Source organism: Lemur catta, chromosome 15 (genome assembly GCF_020740605.2).
Source record: "Lemur catta isolate mLemCat1 chromosome 15, mLemCat1.pri, whole genome shotgun sequence".
NCBI classification, from domain to species: domain Eukaryota; kingdom Metazoa; phylum Chordata; class Mammalia; order Primates; family Lemuridae; genus Lemur; species Lemur catta.
In genome coordinates this window covers 27,434,327-27,461,392 of record NC_059142.1, presented here as the reverse complement: position 1 = coordinate 27,461,392, position 27,066 = coordinate 27,434,327, and the positions used below count along the sequence as shown (strand labels likewise).

The 27,066-nt window shown below is 38.4% G+C and overlaps 1 protein-coding gene and 1 long non-coding RNA gene across 2 annotated transcripts in view; both read left to right on the top strand.

The window, feature by feature from the left end:
• Window positions 1–14,656, top strand: part of LOC123620411 — a 33,368-nt gene extending 18,712 nt beyond the window's left edge. Inside the window, exons 2-3 of the long non-coding RNA XR_006728835.1 lie at window positions 8,379–8,433; window positions 14,616–14,656. This is a non-coding gene — a long non-coding RNA (uncharacterized LOC123620411). The remainder of the gene's footprint in view (window positions 1–8,378; window positions 8,434–14,615) is intronic.
• A 2,282-nt stretch (window positions 14,657–16,938) lies between these two features.
• Window positions 16,939–27,066, top strand: part of DHX40 (DEAH-box helicase 40) — a 40,804-nt gene continuing 30,676 nt past the window's right edge. The window contains exons 1-7 of the mRNA XM_045525630.1: window positions 16,939–17,191; window positions 18,017–18,184; window positions 20,554–20,699; window positions 22,760–22,879; window positions 23,092–23,319; window positions 23,537–23,603; window positions 24,527–24,658. Of these exons, the coding sequence (XP_045381586.1) occupies window positions 17,080–17,191; window positions 18,017–18,184; window positions 20,554–20,699; window positions 22,760–22,879; window positions 23,092–23,319; window positions 23,537–23,603; window positions 24,527–24,658 (973 nt within the window). The 5' untranslated portion in view covers window positions 16,939–17,079. The remainder of the gene's footprint in view (window positions 17,192–18,016; window positions 18,185–20,553; window positions 20,700–22,759; window positions 22,880–23,091; window positions 23,320–23,536; window positions 23,604–24,526; window positions 24,659–27,066) is intronic.

Below are 27,066 nucleotides of genomic sequence, written 5' to 3'. Positions count from 1 at the left end.
AAAATGCAACCCACAGCATTACCCAAATTACTTGAGGTATATTACATACAAACTCTGGTTTCCAGGAGACATGTAGATGATTCACTTGTATTTTTAATTTGTAAGTAAATAGTGCCAGGTTTCCAGATAGAAACTGAAGCCAAATCTTTATCCATGGAACTTCACAGAGACAGGCACATCCTACAAAAGAACACAAATTATTCTTACCAAATGTGGTCCAACATTGCACCTAATTTGCTGGTCATGATATTCCTACGGTCCCGGGTACTTCAGATCAGATGTGGACTTTTTCCTTTTTAAACATCTCCCTTGTTGAACTTTAGTATTGCTCTGGGACTTGATCTAATAAAAACCCCAGTCTATTCAACTTGCATAGTAAAATCTTTCCTTGTGTCTATCAGAACCTGCCTCACTCCCAACTTCTATGTCCTCCCTGTCTCTACAGATGCTATCTGGTCTCTAGAACAAATCTTAGCCTCGGGAAGGGCCATCATCCAGTGATTTGGTGCACAAAGTTATACTCATTGCTAGACTACCTTTGACCTCATGGCTCCAATAACTGGGTTTCTGACTTGCCTCCAAGACCAGATTTTCTGGTAACCAATTTGTGTAACTACATCTCTGTTCCCTATGCCTCAATCCCTGACTTAGGAACCTACTGAGAAGCAGAGTCTCTCTAGACCTGGATGCCTCGCCTTGTCCTTGTCAGTCTCTGCTCTTATCGTACCTAGGGACTGAAGGCATACTCCACTTCAGCTTATAGATCTGACGGGTGACTCTCAATATTTGGAGATCTATGCAGGGAAATGTTCCAGCTTCTTGGTGTCGAGCCGATGGGGACTCACTGCTCTCTTGGATTGTTACCTGTTGTCTCTTGCTGTACCTTCCAGAGGTAGGTTTGCTCCTCGCATCTGGACATATCTCTGCTCCTTTCTGTGCCTATTTGACCTCCATGGGGGAACCGACTTCCAGTTCTTTTTTTTTTTTTTTGAGACGGAGTTTCACTTTGTTGCCCTGGCTAGAGAGCCTTTGCATCAGCCTAGCTCACAGCAACCTCAAACTCCCGGGCTTAAGCAATCCTTTTGCCTCAGCCTCCCGAGTAGCTGGGACTACAGGCATGCGCCACCATGCCCAGCTAATTTTTTCTATATATATTTTTAGTTGCCCAGATAACCCTCTCTGACCTGTAATGCGAGTGTACCTCAGCCTCTTTGGTCCTCTCTGACTCCCCAGGAAGGCTGCTCTCAAGTGTCATCTCATCCAAGCGACACAAATCCCACTACAAAAATATTGGTGAGTAACGACTTTTTTTTTTTAGAGACAGAGTCTCCAAAAGTGAGGAGTGCCATGGCATCAGCCTAGCTCACAGCAACCTCAAACTCCTGCCTCAGCCTCCCAAGTAGCTGGGACTACAGGCACGCACCACCGTGGCCAGCTAAATTTTTTTTTCTATTTTTTTGGTAGAGATGGGGTCTTGCTGTTGCTCAGGCTGGTCTCCTGAGCTAAAGTGATCCTCCCCCCCCGCTGCCTCCCAAAGTGCTAGGATTACAGGTGTGAGGCACCGTGCCCCGCTGGTAATGACATTTTTTACTGAAGGTTTCAAGGGGGACCGAAGAGGGGATTGTGCAATACACCACTAGCAGCACCTTTTAAATATCTACTTGAAGCATTTCTCTCTCCCTGAAGTTTCTCGCCTTAAGCAGCAGGCTCACAACTTTCTCTCAAATCTCTTCAGCCTCCCTCCCTGTCTTTGACACTCATACTTCCTTTCCTCCTCCTCCTCCTCCTCTTCCCTTCCATGATCTTCCTTTTAGGTCTCTTTCCCCTTCTAATGTGGAAAAGGTGGCCCTCTTTTGGCTCCTTCAGTTTGTATTCCCTACCTGCTCAGTATGTACTCTCACTGAAGAAAAGCTTTTCTTCAGGAAACACAGTTAATAGAATACAGGAGAAAGGAAGGAATGACAAATAACTAATCATTTTTCTTTTTCATATTCCATCTGTCTGAAATTGCACAAGGGGAGGCATTAATTGAGTGTGCAATACAGTAGAGAATATACCAAAATATGAAGGCTATATTCAAGGAGTCTGCAGAGGTATATCTTGTACCTAGACAGATTGTCCTTTGGGGCACTAAAAGGATTAAATGATTTGCCTTGGCTTTTGTACTTCTTTAGTGCCAAAACATAATAACTAATTATAAGTCATTAAGAATTCAATTTGTTGGCCGGGCGCGGTAGCTCACGCCTGTAATCCTAGCACTCTGGGAGGCCGAGGTGGGTGGATTGCTCGAGGTCAGGAGTTCGAGACCAGCCTCAGCAAGAGTGAGACCCTGTCTCTACTAAAAATAGAAAGAAATTATCTGGCCAACTAAAATATATATGTAGCAAAAATTAGCCAGGCATGGTGGCGCATGCCTGTAGTCCCAGCTACTGGGGAGGCTGAGGCAGTAGGATCGCTTAAGCCCAGGACTTTGAGGTTGCTGTGAGCTGACGCCACGGCACTCACTCTAGCCCGGGCAACACAGCGAGACTCTGTCTCAAAAAAAAAAAAAAAAAGAATTCAATTAAAAGCTTCTCTGTGTAACTTCTAAAAGAATGCATTGTAAATACCCTCTGTATTATTTTTAACTCACTTAATGCTCTCTCATTTAAAGTGTTTTTTATTGTCTTCAGATACAATTTTCTCCATTTAAAAAAAATGTATTGCTAAATCCCTCATTGGACTTAAGTAAGTGCTCAGGATGCAATAGGCCTCTTATAGGCCTTCCTTCTGCCAGTGTGGGCTGCCAATTATATGAATATAAGTCTAGGGATGCTGGAGAAGGAATTTTCAGCATTACACCATTCAAGCAAATGTTCAATGTCCAACCAAATAGCTAATTCTATATATGGGACAAAAATAGATGGGATGTGTTATTTGTGGTTCAGCTTGTGCTTGCTTTTTTTTTTTTTTTTTGACTTAGCAAAGAACTGATTTCATTTTTATATCCTGCTCTATTCTCTACAATGACTTAAAAACACAGTATAGAAACTTTAAAAATAGAATCTGTTATTTCCAGTGGCCCCCAAATGGATATTTAAAAGAGCCTGGAAGTGAAATATAATGCAATTCATTGTAGCACTGCTTTTAGTATAATTTGGGTCTTTTTAGAAGACATGCCTTTTTTTTTTTACTGATTATAAAAGTAATATGTCTATTGTGACAAAAAATTTAAATGTATGAAATAAAAATCAATAATCTCCAAACCCAAAGATAATTACTATTGACATTTTGGGATATTTTCTTGCAGTCTTTTTTTTTCTACAGACAGGGCCAGTTACAAGGGCATCCAACCTGTGCTGTCACACAGGGCCCATGTTCAGAAGGGTCCCACACTTGGTTTGAGGCTCCATTGTTGCTTTTTTTTTTTTTTGAGACAGAGTCTTGTTCTGTCGCCCTGCCTAGAGTGCAGTGACGTCGTCATAGCTCACTGGAACCTCAAATTCCTGGGCTCAAGTGATCTTCCTGCCTTAGCCTCCTGAGTAGCTGGGACTACAGGCACACACCACCACGCTCAGCTAATTTTTTCTATTTTCAGTTGCCCAGATAATTTTTTCTATTTTTAGTAGAGACAGGTCTCACTCTTGCTCAGGCTGGTCTTGAACTCATGACCTCCAAGCCATCCACCAGCCTCAGCCTCCCAGAGTGCTAGGATTACAGGCAAGAGCCACCATGATAGGCCACTTTCTTAGAATTCTTAAAAATTTTTAAGCAAGGGATACTTCATTTTCATTTTGCACTGGGCCCAGCAAATTATGTAGCCAGTACTGTCTACAGATGATGCACATATTATATAAATATATATAATCTGTATCATTAAAATTCTTTGTAAATGTTTTTCATATTTGCATAATATTTCATCATATGGAAATATAATGACTTAACTGTGTCCCTATTTTTGGCACCTAGATTGTTTAAAACTTTGTATTGTTATTAATAATGATAAGGAACCTCTTTTTACATTAATTTAAAAATTATGTTTCTGACTATTTCCTTAAAATAACATTCCAGTGAAACTGAAGGGATAAAGGTATATGAACACTTTTGGATCTTTGTACTTAAATTGCCAAATAGCTTTCCAGAAAGATTAACACCACCAGCAGAGGGTAAGAAATTCTCTGTTCATACCTTCAGCAGCAAAGAATATTATAATTTTAAAAAATTTGGTAATTAAGTTAAAATATTATCCAATGACTTGAATTTTCATTTCTTTGACTACTGGTAAAGTAGGTTTTAAAAAAATATATGTATCAATCATTTTTATTTCTTCTTGGAATCGCCCTCAGAATTCAAACTTCTCAACATGGTTTTTAAGGCCGTTGGTGCCCTAACACTCTAGCTGTATTTTCTACCACTCCTCTCCTCCCCATCCCACCCCCCGATTCTAAGCTCTAGCCATACTGAATTTTATTCAATTCCTAGAATTCGTCATGCTTTCTCTTGTTTCTGGAACTTTAAACATTCCATATACTATCTCTGGACATCTCTTCCAATATCTCTTGACTGGTTAACTTCTGTTTGTCCTTCGATTCTCAGCTTAAACATCCCTTCCCCTCAAAACCTTCCCTGATCCCCAAGTTAGGTTGGGTGCCCCTGCTAGGGGCTCCCAAATCATCTTACTCTTCTTCTTCCACCTCCTCCTCTTTCTCTTCCTTTTCTCCTCCTCCTCCTTCTTCTCTCCTTCTCCTTTCTCAGCAAACTTTTAATTTTGGAATAACTTTAGATTTGCAGAAGAGCTGCAAGATAGTACAGTGTTCCCATACATGCTTCACCCAGCTTTCCGAATGTTAACATGTTATATAACCGTGGTACATTTGTCAAAACTAAGACATGAATATAGCTATGATAATATTGATACTATTAACCAAACTACAGACCTTATTCACATTTCACTAATTTTTCCATCATGTCCTTATCCTGTTCCAGGGTCCAATCCAAGATATCGTATTGCACTTAGTTATCATGTCTCCTTTGTCTCTTGTACTTCATATCTTATAGTACTTACTATATTTTATTCTAATTGCCTCCCCTTCTAGCATACAAGTTCTGTGAGAGCAGGGACTGCATATTTTTTTTACCATTGCAACCCCAGTTCTTACAATGTCCACAGTAAGCAAGTGGTTTATATGACTAAATAGAAAGAAAGATTTTTCCTGAAAGAACTTCTCAAAAAGGGGGCACCACCTTTCATTTAAATTCTTACAAAATCTCTTATGTTGTGGCAAATTCTCTCAGTTATTTTATTTAGAGCAATAATGTACTGTTCAAGGACCACACATTAGCCTGAAATGACCTCGTTGAATGCTCCGTGCGTGCTTGTAGAGAGCATCTGTTGGAACCAGTAAAAATGGAGGCAAAGACATTTGAAAACATTTAGTAATGTACATTTTGAGGGCTGTGACCTCACAGTAGTAAGGGCTTGATGTCCTTGTAAACAGGTTTTAAAAGTAGATGGGGGTGGGGAAAAGATGGAGACCAAAGGACAAGGCCGATTGCAAAGTTCAGTTTAAAAAGCACTTAGGCTATTCAGGGAAGTACATTTGTGATCAAAGCTACTGTTATCTCTTGCCTGGAACTGCTATAATAGCCCCTAAATGGTGTCTCTGAACCCTCTCCTATCCATCTACAATCTGCTCTCCAGCAACATCCAGAGTGATCTTTTCAAAATTCAAATCTACTTAAAAATCTACACTAGTTTTCCAATTGATCTCTGGATAAAGATCAAAATCCCTACAACCTACAAAACTTCAAATGCTCAGTCTCCTGCCTTATCTTTCCAGCCTCAGATTGCAAATCTCAGCCCAAGCTTCACTCCTTAATCCACCAGGTATATGCTCTAAGCATACAACTGAGCTTTTCATAATAGCTCTTGATAAGGTTTTTTTTTTTTTTTTTGGAGACAGAGTCTCACTTTGTTGCCCGGGCTAGAGTGAGTGCCGTGGCGTCAGCCTAGCTCACAGCAACCTCAAACTCCTGGGCTCAAGAGATCCTACTGCCTCAGCCTCCCGAGTAGCTGGGACTACAGGCACGGGCCACCATGCCCGGCTAATTTTTTCTACATATACTTTTAGTTGTCCAGATAATTTCTTTCTATTGATAAGGTTTTAGTTGTAACTACAAACTCTGTGAGGGCAAGATTCATGTCAATTTTTGCTCACCTTTGTATTTCGAACACCTGGCAAAGCACCTGGGACAGGTAATTTGTATACACTTGTAATTATTTGAAGACATGAATAAATGAGACCCTTCAGTGGAGAGTGAACTATCTACCTAGTGGTCTAGTAAAGTTTAGCATTTGTACTGTTTGGTTTCTGGGACTCCAAACTTTACTTGGAGTCCTGGCATCATGAGAATTGACTATCCAATTTGGCCCTGCCATTCTGGGGTTAAATCCCTGTCTAGCTTAAGTAATGTCTTATTTGGAGATCCTCATTTTTAGACGTCTATGCCAAGCTGGTCATCAATAACTGACACCTGCTATCTGATTCTCTGAAAAGTCCTTCACCTCCACCTAATTTCAACCTGATATTTGCCACATGGGAATTCTCCCCCTCAGTTCTCTTCGCCACCAATGATGTGAGTCCTTTGTAAGAACCAAGTTCTTCCTGTGGTTAAGGGCATTTCAGGTGCCCTGTTTGGAAATGATGGCTCAGTTTCCAGTATTGGAATCTCACATAGAGAAAAAACATAAAACTTAGTGCAGCACAGTGCAGGGACTGTGCCTGGTTAATATGGTATACAGTTAGAAAGCAAAGTCTATATATTTTCAGCATTGTATTCCTTGAAATATTTAGCACAGTCTTGGCATAGAGCAAGCAAATGATTATTTGCTGAATTTAAATTTTTATTTTTATTACCATAGGTACTTTTTGGACAAAATCATCTGATGCCTCAAAATTCCTAAATCACAAATACATGTTTAATTCAGCCTCTTTGAAACTATATTTATGCATCCATTGATTTTTAAAAGATAAAATATCTAGTCTTAGACAAGTTTACCTAACCTCTCAGAGCCTCAGTATAAAATGGTTATTCCTCTAAAAAATGTGGCATTCACGAATCTTTTGTTCAGTGTTCAATTATTAAAATAACACTTTTTATTTCCTAGCACTCGTTGGTGCGAGAACTTTAAGAACATAAATCATCTAGTACACGACCAGACACATGGTAGTATTTAAGAAAGTGTTGGTTATTCAATCAAGAAATTAACAATTCTTTTAAGACTAGTCAAGTGCAGTAAACAAATCAACAATTTTTAAGGTTGATCTGAAATTAGTTAATTGTTCATGTAAAGAATGTGCTACTTATTTGTAACAGCATTTGTTGTTAGTTATTTCCTATAAGGAAACCATGATATCATCACAAGATCTTTTCCTTAATTGGTTTTATTAAGATATAATTTGCATGTAATTAAATTCACTAATTTTCCATGTATACTTTTTGACAAATGCATACAGTAACTACCACCGCAATCAATATGTAGAATATTTCCATCACTGTAAAAAGTTCCCTTATACCTCTTTAAAGTCAATTTCCTCCTTTCATCCTCAGCCCATCTACTACTTATTTGTTTTCTGCAAAAGACAATTTTTATTTATTAAGCAAATATTTATATGAGGGCCTTTTATTTGGAAGTTCTTGAGCTAGATGCTTCATAGAATACAGAGATAAGTAAGACTCAATTTGTGTCCTTAAATAGCTTAAATTCTAAATCTAGTCTTAGGTAATTTTGAGGTTACTCTGTCTACACATAATATGGGACTGAATTTCAAAATGAGTTATGCCCACTAAAGAAAATAAGAAAGAAAAAATATTGCAAATGCTTCCTAAACTTTTAGAACACTGAACAAAAGAATCATGACTGCCACTAATTATGATTGCTTTAAAAAGGCACAAATTCAGATCACAGGATGTTCCAGATAATTTTTAAAAAGTAAACTCTTTTTAAAATTAAGCAACACACATACCAGAAAGGAAAAAGTATAGAAATCATAAGTGCACAGCTTGATCTTTCCAGATTATTTAATGTCAACCTAGACCAGCCCTATGTGACCAATACAGTAAAAAAGTGACATCCTAAATTTTTTGGTTTAGACAGAATAATTATATCATTGAAAGAAAGAAAGAGATAAGAAAATAACGTTCTGCAATGGCTCACAAAGAACTGTGGGGATAAGTAGTGAGAAAATGGATGGCACATTAAAATTCATGAGGAAATGCTGTTTAAGTTCCATGAATAACAAAGCGATTATTATGCAGGATCAGGTTTTTCTTTCATCATTACAGAAAGACACAAAATCATTATCGTGATCTGCCATGTGTTTTTCCTTTGTTATTAGATGCTGGGACAGGCCTATTAAATGTTCTGTGTTACCCAGGAGAATGGTCACGGTGGTGAGTAATGGTGGTCATGATGTACGTGGTTTTCTATGGTCCTAATTATAAGTGCTTTTAGAACAGAGGAGAGGAACAAATTAAATAGAAGGGCAGAATGGCTGGGTGGGCATTTTCTTGTGATTGCAAAGAACTGAGTCTATTCTTAACCTTCCTGCCCCTTGCTTTATGCTTTACGCCTGTCATTTCCAGAACAGACAAAGCTGGTATTTGCGTTTGGAGCTTCCTTGGTCCATACAGTGGAGACTATGGTTACTTTCAAAAGGGGTAATAGTGCAAACTGAGGAAGGGCATTAACATCAGGAGAAAAAACATAACGTGCACAAATAATCCTATAATAATGTGTATAGTAGGGTCAAGAATTTACTAACATTATAATTCCAATATGCAAAGAAAATATTTCTTTTTATTTTCTACAATGGACCAATTTTTCCTTGCAAACTTCTACCGTACTCTGTAATGGGAGCGAAAAAGCCAACCCACACTTTAAACTTGTCAGTTCAAGGTAACAACCCTTTTTGGTTTAAATAAATAGTGGCTTTTGACTGGGTGCAGCGACTCACACTTGTAATGCTAGCACTTGGGAGGCTGAGGTGGAAGGATTGTTTGAGGCCAGGAGCTCAAGACCAGCCTGGACAACACAGCAAGACCCCTGGCTCTACAAAAAATAAGAGAAGTTAGGGCGGGACATGGGCAATATATATAACCTTAACTTTTGTACCCCCATAATAAGCTGAAATAATAATAATAAAAAAAGAAAAGTTAGCCAGGTGTGGTGGTGTGCAGCATTGCTGGAGTTTGAGGCTGTAGTGAGCTATGATTGCGTCACTGTATTCCAGTCTGGGTGACAGAATGAGACTCCATCTCCGAAAAAAGAAAATAATAAAATAAATGTGTATGTCCCTTCCTTGGTTAAATTTTTCACCTATGAAAAACATGGTGCTAGAACAATTAGACATCTATCTAGCTATATAAAAACCTTGACTGATACTTTGTACTGTTTAAAAACATCAACTCAAATATTTTTTTATTATAGACCTAAATGTAAAGCCTAAAACTATAAAAACACTTGAAGAAAACATATGAGAACATCCTTATGACATTGGATTAGGCAAAAACATCTAAGATGCTATACTAAAAGCATAATTTATAAAAGAAAAAAACATTTGCTGCTAAATATCTTACAATGAAAAAAAGAAAAAAATGAATAAACTGAACTTCATCAAAATTAAGAACTTCTCTTTGAAAGACACAACTAAGAAAATTAAAACACAAGACACAGACTAGGCTAAAATATTTGCAAAGCACATATCTGATAAAGGACTTGTATCCAGAATGCATAAGAAACTCTCAAAACTCAGTAATAAGACAATAAGCAACCCTTCCCACACACACACATACAAGTGGGCAAAAGATACATGGGCTGAGTGCCACGGCTCCTGCCTGTAATCCTAACACTCTGGGAGGCTGAGGCAGGAGGATCCCTTGAGCTCAGGAGTTTGAGACCAGCCTGAGCAAGAGCAAAACCCTATCTCTACTTTTTTAAAAAGAGAAAAATTAGCCAGGCATCGTGGCACACACCTGTAGTCCCAGCTACGCAGGAGGGTGAGACAGGAGGATCGCTTGAGCCCAGGAGTTTGAGGTTGCTGTAAGCTAGGCTGATGCCATAGTATTCTGGCCTGGGAAACAGAATGAGACTCTGTCTCAACAAAACAAAACAAAACAATACAAAACACACAAAGAAGATACATGAACTACAAATAAGTACATAAAAAGATGTTCAACATCATTGTCATAGAGATATGCAAATTGAAACTGTAATGAGATACCACTATCACCTACTAGAATGGCTAAAACAAACATACTGACAATATCAAGTCCTAGCAAGGATGCAGAGCAACTGGAATTTTCATAAATGGACAGTAAAAGTCCAAAATGGTCCAGCCATCATGGAAAAAGTTTGGCAGTTTCTTATAAACAGACGTTTATCATTTGACCCAGCAATTCCATGCCTAGTTATTTACCCAAGAGAAATGACAACTTAAGTCACTCAAAACCAGTATATGAATGCTTTATGCATAATCACCCAAAACTGAAAATAACAAATGTCTCTCAGCTAATAAATTGATAAGCAAACTGTGGTATATCCATACAAAGGAATACAACTCAATAATAAAAAGGACTAAACTATTGATACACACTACAACTTGGATGAATCTCAAACAATTATGCTGAATGTAAGAAGCCAGACCAAAAAAGGGTAAGTACTATACAATTACATTCATATAACATTTTTGGAGAGGGAAAACTATAGAAACAGAAAACAAATTAGTGGTTGTCAGACCCTGGAGGTGAAGGAAGGCGTTGACCACAAAGGGGCACAGGGAATTTATAACAGTGATGAAACCACTTTATATCTTAATTATAGTGGTGGTTACACAACCATATGCACTTGTCAAAACTCATAAAACTATTCACAAACACTGTATCATTTGGAAATTATGCCTTAATAAACCTGACCACTCCTCAAAGACTTTTTATAATGCTTATCACAGATTTTAATGGTAATACTTGTAAGCTCCTTTTGTTCTCCTATGAAAAAATTATATAACTGAGAAATCAATAAGGACTATAAAAATTAAGATATTAAAATGAAAAGCATCTGCAATACAGAATCTATGCCTTAAGTACTACTAAATATATACAGTAAATGATTATGTTTCAGTCTTTTTCACTTTTTGATTTTATGAGTTAAATGTCAATGAAAGTTTTTTTTCCCCTCAGAGAAATAGTACTGTTTCATTTTTCTTTTAAATAATGTTGAGGCTGAAGTTTCTCACATAAACCCAGCTTGCCACCTTCAGGCAACTGAAAGATTTACAGAGACCATGGCTCTGTAAATGAGATAGAACATTAATACTGCATCTTTCTCAATAATCCATAAGTAATAATATCTTTGTCACTCTATGAGTGCCTTTGTGAAATTTGCTCTACCTAGACTCTTTCCCTAGCATTTACTTGAATCTTCCCAACTTTCAAAGCTCAGTTCCAATGCCACTAACTCCAAGAAGCCTTCCCTGCTCACTTTAGCTAGTTTTTCCTCTAAATATTTTATCTTCTTGACTCATGAAAGTCTCATTAAAGGTGATGACTATGTCTTACACATATTTTTATGCCTCTGTGTGGCTACTAAAAAGGGTGTATATAGACCTGAGTGGTGGCATAAGCCTATAATCCTAGCACTTTGGGAGGCTGAGGCAGGAGGATCACTTGTGCCTAGGAGTTCAAGACTAGCCTGAGCAACATAGTATGACCTCATCTCTACCAAAAAAAAAAAAATTAGCTAGGCATGATGATATGTGGCTGTAGTCCCAGCTACTTAGAAGGCTGAGGCAGGAGGAACGAGGTGGCTCGTACCTGTAATCCTAGCACTCTGGGAGGCCGAGACAGGAGGATCGCTTGAGTGCAGGAGATTGAGGTTGCAGTGAGATATGATGACACTACTGCATTCTAGGGGCAACAGAGCAAGACCTTGTCTTGAAAAACAAAGGGCATGCATATAATAGTCATGCATTCTAATATTAACTGAATGGATACATGAATGAATAAAAGGAAGCTAGAGTAAATATTGGGCTTTCATTTGGAAGAGGCCCTATTTTACCAGTAGATTAATGGGAATTCTACACATTTATTAAGGTTTATATGCATACATGTAAAGTGACCATTTTCATTGACAAGGACTAGAAGTGTCTCAATCTCTATTAAGCTCTCAATCAAATAAAATCATTGATAAATGAATTAATGACTGCTTGGTGACTGGTCTTGTGATAATTACTCAAATCTTAATATCTGGATTCTATTTTTTTTTAGATTAGTAAAGTGCAGTAGTGGGAAGAGGGAAAGTAGCAGAACAAGGAGTTCAATCTGTAACTAACTGTGCACAATCAATAATTCACTACCTTTGGACCAGCCAGTATCTAGATTCTTAAAACCTAAGATTAAAAAAAGAAAAGAAATTGTGATGATGACATCTTTTACTTTTGGACTGAAAGTTAGATAACTTCTCTAATTTTATGATATGGCCATCTAATAATTTTCCTCTTAATTCTCAAATTGCTAATATCCTATGGGCATGTTAATAGGATATTGAACAGTGGCATGAAGTCCAACACTACCTGATTCATAGTACAAGCTCCCTTCCCTCTCTTTTGAGACTGTTAAGTGACAAACTCATTGTAGGTTTCTTTTAAGGTCTCGTTCTGTCACCCAGGCTAGACTACAGTTAGCTCACTGCAGCCTCAAACTCCTGGGCTCAAGTAATCCTCCCACCTCAGTCTCCTGAGTAGCTGGGACTAAGGTACACACACCCATGGCTAATTTTTAAAAACTTGTTGTAGACATGGAGTCTCACTATGTTACCCCAGCTGGTCTCAAACTCCTGGCCTCAAGTGATCCTCTTGTCTTGGCATCCTAAAATGTTGGGATTAAAGGCATGAGCCACCACACCCGGCTCTTGGTTTTTGTTTCTGATTTATTTTTATTTTTTAATTATTAATCATTTATTTATTTTAGAGACAGGGTCTCTGTCTGTCGCCCAGGCTTGAGTGCAGTTGCACAATCACAGCTCACTGGAACCTTGAAGTCCCGGGCTGAAACTGTTTCCACCTCAACCTCCCTGGTAGCTAGGACTACAGGTATGAGCCACCATGCCAGGCCTGTGTCTGATTTATTTTTAAAGGGGAGGAGGGTGGTCCATACTTGAGGATGGCTCATCTTTGAATCTCTTCCTTTAGAACATTCTAACAAAAGATCCCCTTTCCTTTGCCCACTTTGAGGGCTCTATATCCCTTCTGTCAATCCTTCCTTTCTCATTGCATTCTCCCCTCTCTCTGTCCTCTCCCTGGGCCCGGGCTTATCTGTCTGATAGAGGGAATAACCAATACTTTGAACATGCACAGGAGGCTCTCATTTTGGTCCTTAGGTCAGGAGTGTCCTTGGAGATATATATATATTTAGAGAGGGTCTCCCTCTGTTGCCCAGAGGTTGGAGTGCAGTAGCATGGTCACAGCTGACTACAATCTCCAACTCCTGGGCTCAAGCAATCCTCCTGGTTCATCCTCTCAAGTAATTAGGACTATAGTTGAGTGCTACCACAACTAGCTAATTTTAAAATTATTTGTAAAGAAAGGGTCTCGAAATGTTGCCCAGACTGGCCTTGAACTCCTGGCCTCTAGTGGTCCTCCCCCCTCAGCCTCCCACAGTGCTGGTATTACTGGTATGACCCACAGTGCCCAGCCATCCTTGGATTTTTGTTTCTGCTTTGGTGAAGGCTGGGTGGAAGAAATGCCCTTGGTTTATTCATGAGGTAGAAAAAGGAAACAATCAGACTCATATCTTGGGATACAAATCTGCCACAAATGTAAATTCATTATATAATACCCGTCTTGACTAAAAGTTTGTTTTCTTTCCTCCAACCTGGCTTCCTTTCTCAAAATGTGAACTTGCTATTCTCAGTACCTGTTTCAACTCTCTTAAATGCCTCTTCTATTACCTCAATAATTTCATGGACCAAATCTTTTCTTAATCATCACATAAACACTGCAGTAGCAGCATCTTTTTCCAGCTATTCATTTCTCTCCCTTTCATTAACCTTACTTGATTGTAACCTGACATCTCCTAATGCATTAAGTACATTTTCAGTTTACTCTTTAATTCTCTTCTCATCCACAATCTGGCTTCAGTCTGCTCCTTTTTACCAAAACAACTCTTGTTTTGGTCAAATGAGGGAGTTTTTAAAAAATCCATGTACTTTGCTACCATTGCTCATTCTCTGTGACCTATTAGATTCTGTTATTATTAGGTTTCCGCATCTCACCATTTGTCTAGCATTTTAAACTTTGTTATTGTATTAATAATATCTTTGATAATTTTCCTTTTTGCATCACTTATTCCTTTTAACCATCATGACAGTGGTCCTATACTTTCCTTTCTTTCCTGAAGATGACTTAAATATTCTAGTCCATTTCTGTAGCTCTTTAATGTTGAGCCTCCTTCCTTTCTCTTTTGGATGCTCCAAAACAGATTGCTTGGATTCAAGAACGTTTTGAAAGACTGCATATGAAGCAATAGCAGCATGGTGCAATTTATACTTCTTACACTTCTTTAAATATCTTTTCTTTCAGGTTTTTCTTGTAACCCAAAGATAACAAGAAATAGATTCCATGTTGTTGGGGACGTTGATTTTTCTTCCCAGACTCAACTGATGTGTTTTCTATTTTTACTCTGTACTTGTGTCTCATTTGTCATTGTAATTTGTAAACTCACTGGGCAGGAAATAATTGTTGATCTTCCAATTTGGGATAGCCCCAAGCACATGAGTATTAATGGTAACATGTTTTAAATGTCCTTGGTTATAAAATGAACAATGTTAAACAGTATTTGAGTTTTTCACTTTTATTTCTCTTCATTCTTGGCTTGCAGGTTTTATTCTACATACTCTCATTGGGTGGTTCCCATATAAGAATGTGGCCAGTTCTATGTGATTGACAAGAATTGGAAGAAAATACACTATTTTGGCACCAAGATCAAGATAATTCCATCTCCCAATACAGTGTAGGGGTTATTAGTGTGGCTTTGAATCCTGGCCCTCTTAGCTCTTTGTTTTGTCATCATGGGCAACTTGCTGAACCTTGATCTAAAATATGAAAATTAGGAATAGTAATCACCTACCTCTCTGAGTTTTTGTGAGGAATAAAGAAAATAATTTACAGTTGACCCTTGAACAACACAAGGGTAGGGGTAAGCCCCTCCCCTGAAGTCAAAAACCCATGTATAACTCTTGACTCCCTAAGAGTTTAACTACTAATATCCAACTGTTGACTGGAAACTATACTGATCACATACACAGTTGATTAGCAGATTTTCTTATGGTATACATATTATATACTGTATTCTCACAATAATGTAACCTAGAGAAAAAAATGTTAGTAAGAAATTCATAAGGAAAAGAAAATATACTTCCTACTCATTAACTGGAAGTGGACCATCATATAGGTCTTCATCCTATTCATCTTAATGTTGAGAAGGAAGAGGAGGGTGTGGTCTTGTCATCTCAGGGGTACCAGAGGCAGAAGAAAAGCTGGGTATAACTGGACCTGTGCAGTTCAAACCTGTGTTGTTCAAGGATCAACTGTATATTAAACATTTGACCAATATGTGCTCAGTAAAAGGTAACCATCATTGGTCTGAAATGATTCTGTTCATTTTCTTAGAAAGTGACTATATTATTTCACTGATATAGCTGCCCTATCCTGCAATACTTACTGAGGTCACCAATACCTTGCCTGTACTACAAGTATATTTTTGCTTTGTTTGTTTTTCTGATCTGTAATATTTTGAATTTCTAACCTAATCCAGGAGGTTGGGAGATGCCCCTAATAGACAAGAGAAACCTGGGATAGTCTCCTATTACCAGATCTACTCCTGTAATACCCAGGTTTTGAGATACAAAGTTGTTAGAAAGTTCCATCTCATTTGGTACCATTCAAAATCTGATAAATGAGCACAGAAAAATCTTGGAGTCAAACAACCTTATCATAACTACATCTTTTGAAGCCCTGTCAGACAGTAGAGGCCTTTAGTTGACTAGTAAAGTGATAGTTTGAGTTGTCTTCTTTGGTAGTAAGCGTTGGTTAATTCTAACAGCAGGCACGGTTGAAACGACCAAGAAACAATCTTCACATCGCATTGATTTTGTTATAGTTGACACTATTTACAAAATTGGCAGATTCTGTAACAGAAAGAGCTGCCTACAAAGTACCTCTTCTGAAAAAGTCACTCCACCTCAAACGTGTATCTGTTGAACTTTTCAGCTATTGTGGTTTCCAAAAAATGCACATCTATTAAAAGTGTGCTTAATTTCTTAGATCAATTATTCATTCATCCATGCAGCAAGTTCAACAATTGATAGCCCAAGTCGAATCACTGCACTGGGTGCTGGGTGTACAGTGGTGTTCTCAAGTTCTGGCTCTTGTGGGGCTTTATTGTCTAGTTGAGGGTTGGAAAAACATGCAAATAAATTAAAATGCAGCGTCCTGTGAAAGAAATGAACAGCGTTGGGGACCTGTTCAGTAGTTTGGAAACTACTTAAGTAAAAGTTCGGCTCTGCAACTTAGGAGCTGTGTGCCTTGAACACGGGAATGGTGAAAATGAGTTGTTGAACACACACTCTGGGATGGTTCCAGTTCCCGGCAAAGAGTCACATCAGGTCAGGTGTGTGAATGCAGAACAGGTTGTATAGTGACCACTGTGGCAGAGAAAAGGGGTGTCGCTGCGTCCTTTGGCACTCAAGAGGGGAAACCGGAGGGGGCCTTCGGGCCCTCCGGGATGGCTTAGCAGCCGGAGGCGGAGCACACGTGGCAGTTGGGGGGAAAGCCCTGTGGGAGGGGACTTGGCTCCCGGTCAGGTCGCACGGTCTCACAGCTTTCCAGCCGCCTAGCGCCACGTCAAGGAGCGGCTGCCCCTCCCCTCACTTCGAGTCGCACGCGCGGAAGTAAACACCTCTACGTCATCAGGGCGCGTCCTCGCCTTTCCCCTCCCATCTCTCCGGATCGGTGGACGTGCTCACCTCCGCTCGGGGCCAGGTCTATGTCCCGGTTTCCCGCCGTCGCGGGCAGGGCGCCAAGGCGGCAGGAGGAGGGTGAGCGGTCAAGAGACCTCCAGGAAGAGCGGCCCTCGGCTGTTTCCATCGCTGATAGAGGTGCGGTCCGCGGGACGCTACGGAAGCCAGTGGGAGTTGCGGCATGGGGGCTTTGGGGGTTGAAAGTATGCCTTTGGCTGGTAGAGAAGAGTGGGGAGGAAGCCGCGGCGTTCTCTTGGCCCTCCAAGCCGGCGGCGAACTTTGCGTCCAGTGAGCACTTTGGCTTAGAGGGGGGCGGTCCCAGACCCAAGTTGGGTGAAAACCTTGCTCGGGGGCGAAAAAGTGAACCCCAACGCCGAAATGCGTTCTGCTCTTAAACAGACTCATAAAGCCTTTGTTCTCTACCCATTCATCCTCCCCCCTCCTTCGTCGGGCCGCCAGCCTGCCTTTGGGTACTGTATGAAGGGAGCCAGTTTCCAGGAGCCAGTTTCCATGGTTACCCACCACTTGGCCTTCTGGGATATCAGTCACTCTGAACAGGGACCTAACTTGAACCATGAATCAGAAGCAAACACAGGTGGCTTCTAATCCAGCTGAGAATTTTCTGCTGTGTTCCAGTTTTTGGTCTATTGTTTAATAAAATTGGGTTTTGTGCTTCTGTGTAAGTATGCATGTATATACGTTGCCATGCGCTATGTCGACTTTCAAAAGTACTTTGAATTATGCCTTAACAAATGCTCAAGTTGTTCAGTTTCATCAAAAAGTTGTTCTGGGCTTATAAACTCTTGCTTATGTATTGTACACAGGAGATTTAACTGAGAAGTCATGGATTAATCCTTTCCAACCCTAGGATTCTATTGCCTTTCTGTTTTCAGTTCTGATAAATTGAGTCAGGGGTATCTTTAGAGGTCTTTTAATTGCACAATTGTTTTTCTGTTATTACAGAAGAGAAAGGATGCACATCACAGGAGGGAGGAACTACTCCAACTTTTCCTATTCAGAAACAAAGAAAAAAGCTTATTCAAGCTGTGAGGGACAATTCATTCCTTATTGTTACTGGAAATACAGGAAGTGGTAAAACAACTCAACTCCCAAAATATCTGTATGAAGCAGGTAATTTTATTCTGGGGTAATATTGGGAGTATTTAAAAAATATATCATCATCTTGAAAGCTAATAGGACTTCCGTACTGCATAAATGCCCACTATTTGTTTTACAGTCTCACTTCTCTAGGCACACCCTCCCTATGTCTCTCTTGCTTCTTTATGGCCTTATTTCAGATTCAGGAATTAGCTGAGGTGGCAAATTTTTCCATTTTTAATTATCTTAATAGTCCCAAATAGGAGAATGACATTTAGATATTAATTCTCTTTTATAGAAGAAGGTTGTGTTGTAGTAGACTGTTAACCCTTGGATACTGAAATAATTTTGAGTGATGAGGAATATGTTGATACCTGTTGCTGACGTTAGTATTAATACTTCTTAGTTTTTTCTCCAGAGCATTATCAGGTAAATATTTATTCCCTGATTCTGCCAGCAACAAGTAAGCTAGCAAAGTACTCTTAAAGTATGTTAAATAAAATTGTTTGGAGGTTGTTGGTTTGGGCTGAGCTCCTGCATTAGCCCAACAAATCAGTCCAAAATGGAGTTACTCATGCTGAAGTTCCACGCCACCATGATGAGAAATGAAGCTGTTCATCTGACCTTCTGAGAAATCAGGAGAGAGAGAGATAATGGCCAAATCCCCAAACAGACCAGTTTTAGAAGGCATGATAAAAAAGCTTCCTCCCCCCCATTATAAGAAAAGTAGTATAGCTATGAAATGGCCGATCTGCTTTTTGTTTTCTGTTTCTGCTTCCCTCAGCCCTTTTCTGTCTATAAAACAAACGTCCTCTGCTCGGGCATTGGAACACTCATTCTATTTTATGGAATGAGTTGTTGCCCCATAATAGAATCACAGATAAAAACCAGTTAAGATCTTTAAGCTAAATTTGTTATAATTTTGTGTTTTGACAAGTGTCTTTCCCTTCAGTGTGACAACTTTCTGTCATAAGGTTGGTAAAGAGCAAAATTATATTAGAAAATAACAGACATTTCTTATATTAACATATTCTAATGCTTCAAATCTAAGATGCCATCTGTTAAGACCACTATTTTATATATAGTAGTCCCCCCCTTATCCTTGAGGAATATGTTCTAAGACCCCCAGTGGATGCCTGATTATGCCGATAATACTGAATCTTATATGTACTGTTTTTTCCTATACATATTACACATACCTGTAATAAAGTTTATAAATTAGGTACAGTAAGAGATTAACAACAACAATAATAATAAAATAGATAGGACACTGACTTGTAGATCAAAAACAAAACAAAAGAACAATTATAACACTATACTATAGTAAAAGTTATGTGAATTTGGTTTCTTTCTCTCTGTTTCTCTCTCTTTCAAAATACCATAGTGTTTTTGGACCAAGGTTGACTGTGGGTAACTGAAACCTTATAAAGCGAAACCATGGTTAAGAGGGACTACTGTACTATTAACAATGAAAAAGTGGCGAGGCGTGGTGGCTCATGCCTGTAATCCTAGCACTCTGGGAGGCCGAGGCGGGAGGATCGCTTGAGGTCAGGAGTTTGAGACCAGCCTGAGCAAGAACGAGACCCTGTCTCTGCTAAAAATAGAAAAAATTAGCCAGTCAACTAAAATTAGAAACAAAAAATTAGCCGGGCGTGGTGACTCGTGCCTGTAGTCCCAACTACTTGGGAGGCTGAGGCAGGAGGGTCGTTTGAGCCCAGGAGTTTGAGGTTGCTATGAGCTAGGCTGACGCCACAGCACTCACTGTAGCCCAGGCAACAAAGCAAGACTCTGTCTCAAAAACAAACAAAAACAAAAACAAAAAAAAACCCCAAAAGAATGAAAAAGTGCCATCAATTGTAAGATGCATCTCCATTTTCAGAGTTATTAAAATGGTATAAAATGCCTATAGAATCTATGAAAGTTGGCATATTTAAATCCAGTTTTACTTCTGTGGCAAAGGTAAATTTATTTTAGGAAGTGCATGGAATTTCGTGGATTTCTAGGTTTTAAAACTCAGAGTTTACTCTTTAGAGTAAATCTTTAGACAGAAATTGAACGAAAGAAAATGCTGGGTGCGGGTGGCTCAAGCCTATGCTCCCAGCTACTTTGGAGTCTGAGGTGGGAGGACAACAGAGCGAGATCTGTCTGTCTCAAAAGAAAAAAACAAAAACAAAACTTCAACCCTAATTAAAGAGTACATATTTCAAATGGTTAATAATATGCATTTTTAGTTTTAATATTTAAATTTCCGTGGTGCAAAGGCAATACAGTATGTTGCTAATGTGCAGAGTTTTCTTTTGGAAACATTCAAGCGGTTTGTATTGATTGTCCAGAAACAATTTAGCTCTCGTAGGAAGAAACAATGCTAACATTGTTGTGTTTTTTACCTCTGGTTTTGATAGGGTTTTCACAACATGGTATGATTGGTGTGACTCAGCCACGAAAAGTAGCTGCCATATCAGTTGCTCAGAGGGTGGCCGAAGAAATGAAATGCACTTTGGGATCCAAAGTAGGATACCAAGTTCGTTTTGATGATTGCAGCTCTAAGGTACAAAAGTTTTGTTGGTATTCATTTAAGTACGAATAACTTATTAGAAAGAGTGGAGGAAGTTCTAAAAGATTTTTAACTTTAAAATTCCATATATATTTTAAAGAAACAAAGCCTTAGAATTTATTTTTGTTGCCCATTGTTAATACTTTAGCTCATCCCATTTTCTCCCTCCTTAATTAGTTTATAAGTGACAGTTATATTTATTTTTCTTAGGATTCTCTCATTTTATGTTTTTTGGCTGTAAGAATCCTTGATGTGTAGGTTACATTTGTATTTTTAAAAAATATTTATCGTAGTAAAATATACATAATGAAGTCAACCATTTTAACTATTTTTAGGTATACAATTCAGTGGCATTAAGTACATATACAGTGTTGTGTAACATTGTGTATTTTTGGAAGTTTTCATTATCCCAAATAGAAACTCTATCTATTAAACAATAGATTAAACTTCTCATTTCCCCTCCCCCCAGCCTCTGGTAGTCTGTAGTCTACTTTTTGTCTCTACAAGTTTGCGTATTTTAGGTATTATTTTATACTTTGTATCTTGCTTATTTCACTTAGCATGTTTTCAAGGTTCATCCAGGTTGTGTCTTTGTATTCTTGAAGCCAATGGAAAACTGACAACTTAACTGACAAAGTTATTAAGTATTAAGCATCTTCTATACGCACAGCACCAACGAATTTAAAATTGTTTTCTTTTTAATAGTGAATAGTTACAGGATTTCTTAATCCTGTGCCAAATACAAAACAATCCCTGGTTTACATATGTTCTCTAATAGAAATGGCCATTGCATGCAGCACAAAATGACTCCCCAAAATACTATCTTTGCCTTTCTCATGGTCCCTACTGGGATTTTCTCTCTCTTTTTTTTTCTTCCCTTGTTTTGCTTATATCATTGCTGTTACTCCTAGTCTTTGGGTGTTTTTCTTACCTTATTTTAATGCTAGTTAAGTGACACTGTTTTTTTAATAGGACAATGGGTAGGGAAGAGGAGAGATTGAGTGGGAAGTGCCATTTCCTTACCTTTTTCCCTGGAATCCCCTGAAGTAGTGGCTGAGGCAAGGAGATGTTGTTTCCTACAGCTTGCTCACCTGAAGCCATTGCATTTTCTTGCCACTTTCTGCTGACCTTATTGTATTTCCTTATGACTTTTGTTGCTTTATCCAAAAATATCCACCTTCGTTTTTTTTTTTTTTGAGACAGAGTCTCACTTTGTTGCCCTGGCTAGAGTGCCGTGGCGTCTGCCTAGCTCACAGCAACCTCAAACTCCTGGGCTTAAGCGATCCTCCTGCCTCAGCCTCCCGAGTAGCTGGAACTACAGGCATGTGCCACCATGCCCAGCTAATTTTTTCTATATATATTTTTAGTTGGCCAGATAATTTATTTCTATTTTTAGTAGAGACGTGGTCTCGCTCAGGCTGATCTCGAACTCCTGACCTCGAGCAATCCATCCGCCTCGGCCTCCCAGAGGGCTAGGATTACGGGCGTGAGCCACTGCGCCCGGCCCTTTGTTTTTTTTTTTTTTTTTGAGACAGAGTCTTGCTCTGTTGCCTGGGCTAGAGCTAGGCATCAGCTTAGTTCACAGCAACCTCAAATTCCTGGGCTCAAGTGATCCTCCTGCCTCAGCCTCCCTCCTGCTTCAGCCACCCAAGTAGCTAGGATTACAGGTGTGTGCCACCACACCTAGCTAATTTTTTCTATTTTTAGTTGTCTGGCTAATTTCTTTCCATTTTTAGTAGAGATGGGGTCTCGCTCTTGCTCAGGCTGGTCTCAAACTCCTGACCTCAAGTGATCCTCCGGCCTTGGCCCTCCAGAGTACTAGGATTACAGGCATGAACCACCACGTCTGGCCCCACCTTTGTTCTTTATTCCTCTCTGTGTATAGATCACACATTTCATAACTTACCATCCTTGTTAGACTATTTTATGTATTCTTTAGTCAGATTAGTTTGATCACTTAATGTCTTTACATTTTGGGAAAAAATTTAGTTGGGAAAGTAGTGGCAAATTTCTGTGATACTTTAAGTTGATATACTCTGCTCTTTGAATGTTAGGAGACAGCAATCAAATACATGACTGATGGATGTTTACTGAAACATATTCTGGGAGATCCAAATCTTACCAAATTCAGTGTCATTATTTTAGATGAAGCCCATGAGAGAACTCTAACTACAGTGAGTATTAATATATTGGTTCTTTTTTTTTTTAAGTAAGTAGTTTACTTGTCTGGCGTAGCTTTTTACTATATAGTGAATTGCCTCCTCTTACTTGTATTAATATTTTAATCTGTTAAAATAGGAGTTCCTTCATTAGAATAGCAATATATTTAAAATAGCCTTGCTGTTAGGTACACTTGTGACTTACTAGAAAATTACTTTTCTTTCAGGATATCTTATTTGGTTTATTGAAGAAACTATTTCAGGAAAAGTCTCCTAACAGGAAGGAGCATTTAAAGGTGGTGGTAATGTCAGCAACTATGGAATTAGCCAAACTGTCTGCGTTCTTTGGAAATTGTCCAATATTTGATATACCTGGAAGGCTTTATCCAGTCAGAGAGAAATTCTGCAATTTGATTGGCCCACGAGACAGAGAAAATACTGCATATATTCAAGCGGTATTACTTGACACCTTTTTAATGTCTTTTTTGATATCCATGATTCTAGTTAATTGGGTAGTTTGATAATTCATTTTTTCCCTACTATTTTAATGATAGCCCTTACGGGTCCTAGGAATTTTGTGAACCAAATGTAATTTTTCTGTGGAATAAGGGGAGGTGGTGGTAGGGGAATGACTATTTTGAGAGCATATTATGCTTGTGTTTCTTGCTTTAGATCGTGAAAGTAACCATGGATATCCATTTGAATGAAATGGCTGGAGACATCTTGGTTTTTCTAACTGGTGAGCATTCAGTATCTGGTTTAAAAATGTTTACTATTTATAAGTGAGGAATGTGGCACCCAGAGAGAGTGCTAACTCTTTTGGGAAATCTGGATCCTTCTTAACTACTGCCGTAGCTTTTTATGTTTATCTGACTAGCTTTAGATAAAAGATGTATCAAATGTCAGGCTCATTAGTAAATATTTGTAAATATACTGACCTTTTAGAAGAAAGAAATTAAGTGGTTAAGTATTATTTTCATTAGTCTATTTTATATGGAGCTATAACCTGACTAAACAAACCTGAGTCTGAATGATTAATTTCATTATTTCAGAGAACATCCCACCAGCTTTTTTCTTCTTTGAGTGGTGGAATGGTACTATGTGATAGCAGTACATAAGGTGTGGAATCCATGTATCATAGACAACAAGCCTGTGGCTTTCTGTGGAGGTCAAAAATAAAAGTTAAATCCCAGACTAGTGGTGTAACTTTTCAAGTAGCAGCACTCTACTAAGACGAATGAGTCACTTCCTTGCTTATCTTCTACTCTACCTTGTGCTAAGGTCAGAAGTAAGATTTAACAATCTCTTTGCCTTTTGGAGGTTGCTTAAGTATTTTGAAATATACCCAAATGCAATGGCTTCTGGATTAGCTGACCCTATGTTAACAATTTAGTGAGTCTTCTCAAATAACTGTTAACAAGTTGAAAGTCTAGAAGATGATGAACATTTTTATTCCTTTAGAGATTTAAATTCCTTGGGAACTGTTGTTTCTTCCACTTTGAATTTTTATTGTTGAAATTTGATATAATTTATGTGTTCTTCTTCAGATCAAATGAGATTTAAAATAACTCTTAGGCAAAACTAATTTTAGTCTTGACTTTTTTATTCTTAAATTAATTTTGCTGTTCAATTGCTGAAGTTTTTTTCCCTCTCCCCTTTCAGGCCAGTTTGAAATCGAAAAAAGCTGTGAGTTACTTTTTCAGATGGCAGAGTCTGTCGATTATGATTACGATGTTCAAGATACCACCCTAGATGGCTTGTTAATATTGCCATGTTATGGATCTATGACAACAGGTAATTCCTCACTAGAGTAGAAAATTTGGCTGATTTTTTGAAAACTTTTTATTGAATAATGATATGTGTATAGGAGAGTACACAGCTCTTAAGTGCTTAGATCAATGAATTTTACAAACTGACCTCATCTTTGCAACCAACAACTAGATCATGTAACAGAACATTTAGAGAACTAGCATCTCTTGAGAGAAGTGATTTTTGCTTGAAGCTTTTTCACATTCACTTTTTAAAGAGCCTTAGGTGTCCCTCTTAGTATTGTTAATAGTGGGCTGTGTTCTGTCCCTGCAAAACAAAAATGTTGATGGGAATTTTTTGAAATGAGGACTGTAGTTTCTTTTTCTTTCTTTCTTTCTTTTTTTTTTTTTGAGACAGAGTTTTGCCCTGTTGCCTGGACTAGAGTAGCTGGGACTACAGGCACATAACACCACACCTAGCTAATTTTTCTTTCTTTCTTTCTGTCTTTTTTTTTTTTTTTTGGTAGAGACAGGTTCTTGCCATATTGCTCAGGCTGGTCTTAAATTCCCAGCCTCAAGTAATCCTGCTGCCCAGGCTTCCCAAAGTGCTAGGATAACAGGCATGAGCCGCCACTGCTCCTGGCCCAAGGACTGTAGTTTCTTGATAGTAGCCCCAGAAATCACACCTAATTTTCCATTGCCACATAATTTCTAGAAATCATATATATCCAGATATATCTAAGACTAAACACAGTGGATTGTTTTGCTTTTAACTAGCCATGCATTAGTTTGCTTTTCAAGAATGATCCTGTTCTTTTGTGAATTCCAGGAGCAAATGCAAACTCTTGTTTTGATATTTGGTCATAATAAATATTGTTGAATGAGGTTTAGAGTTTGTAAAACTGTTCTATTATGAAATTTATCTTGTAAAACTAAAGGGAAGTTAACCTTAGCCTCCTATTTGGAGTTTGATTGGAATTAGCATTTAAATGTCTTTATATTTTATGTGCATTATGGTTTTTGTTGAGTAGGTGATTCTTATCCTTACACTAACAAAAAAATGTTTTAGAATATATGTATCAATAAAGAACCATAGACCATGTGCTTTTTGGGATCTTTTGTGGTGATATTAGGCCCTTACTCTCTATATTGAAGTACAGATCTCTATTTTAGATTTTTACATCTTCAAGGGAATTCTTAGGGTCATTATTGGATATTTAAGATTCTTACTATTTTTTTGAGATTTGATCCACTGATGCTTTTATAATTTATTTTGTAACTGATAAATTCAAAGCCCATTATGGTTGCTTTGTTATTAACCATCGACTAAATATATGGGTTTTTTCCTATGTAAATAATTTCATTCTTACTACCACATTGAAAATAATGTTCTGTATCTGTTATTGCCTCTTATTTAATTTCCTGAAATCTGGGGTTGCTAGTGTTCTGCTTCTCAAATATCATGACTTTTTTCTATTTGTGTTTTGATTTTTGTGATACAAATGATAGTGTCCTTGAAATGCTGTCCTCTGAGATAATATTTAATTATCTGGTTCTCCTAACTATTCTTTCTCTGAGGCTCTTGCCAGACATCCCTCTCCTCCACTCCTTTGTCCGTGCTTACATGATTGTTTCTTAAGGTTTCATCCTTAGCTTGCTGTTTTCTTAGAATTCTCTGTTTTGGAGAGGTTGGCTCCTAGGATTCACCTGTCATTTCTGTGGACAACTCCTGAGAGCTGTCCCTAGTTCAGTCTCACTCCTGTGCTCTAGACCTCCTAGGTCTCCTCACTGGGCTTTCTGGTCTGTGCATCATGTCATCTCAGATCATTCAATCCAAGCAAGTGGCAACTCCTGCAGGTCTTCTGTTACGTTTATCTTGTCAAGATCGTTCATTCTTCTTTTTCTCTTTTCACTCATTGCTAGAGTTGGGATTCTCAATTTGCTTTCCTGAGTTGTTTACATAGCATGCTAACTCATTTTTCTGATTTAATTTGCCATCCTACCTGCAGTGGTAAGCATAATTTTCCAAAAGCACAGCTCTGATTATATCAGTCCTCTATTGGATACTTTCAGCCATTCCCCTACTGCCAACTGAATTAAAATGCCAGCTTAATAACCTGGTATTCATTATGTTTCCAGCATGACTTCAACCTGTTTTCAGCCTTAATTTCCAGTGTATGTGATTTTCTATATTGGCTTATATGTATGAATGGTGAAGATGTGTGACTGGGTGTGAGTAGAGCCATTACTGAAGGATTTTTAAATTTTAGTTTCTCTTCTGATTCCAAGGGCGAGCTACTAGTGATCCATTTTGAACTTAATAATATTTATTGTAGCAGTCTAGAACAGTGCAAAGAAGCATTTACACGTTGACGATGAGGTACTGAGTAACGGGTGAGGTAGAGTTGGATAAAGTAGGGAGAGAGTGGCAGGCACTTGGGATCTTAGGATTTC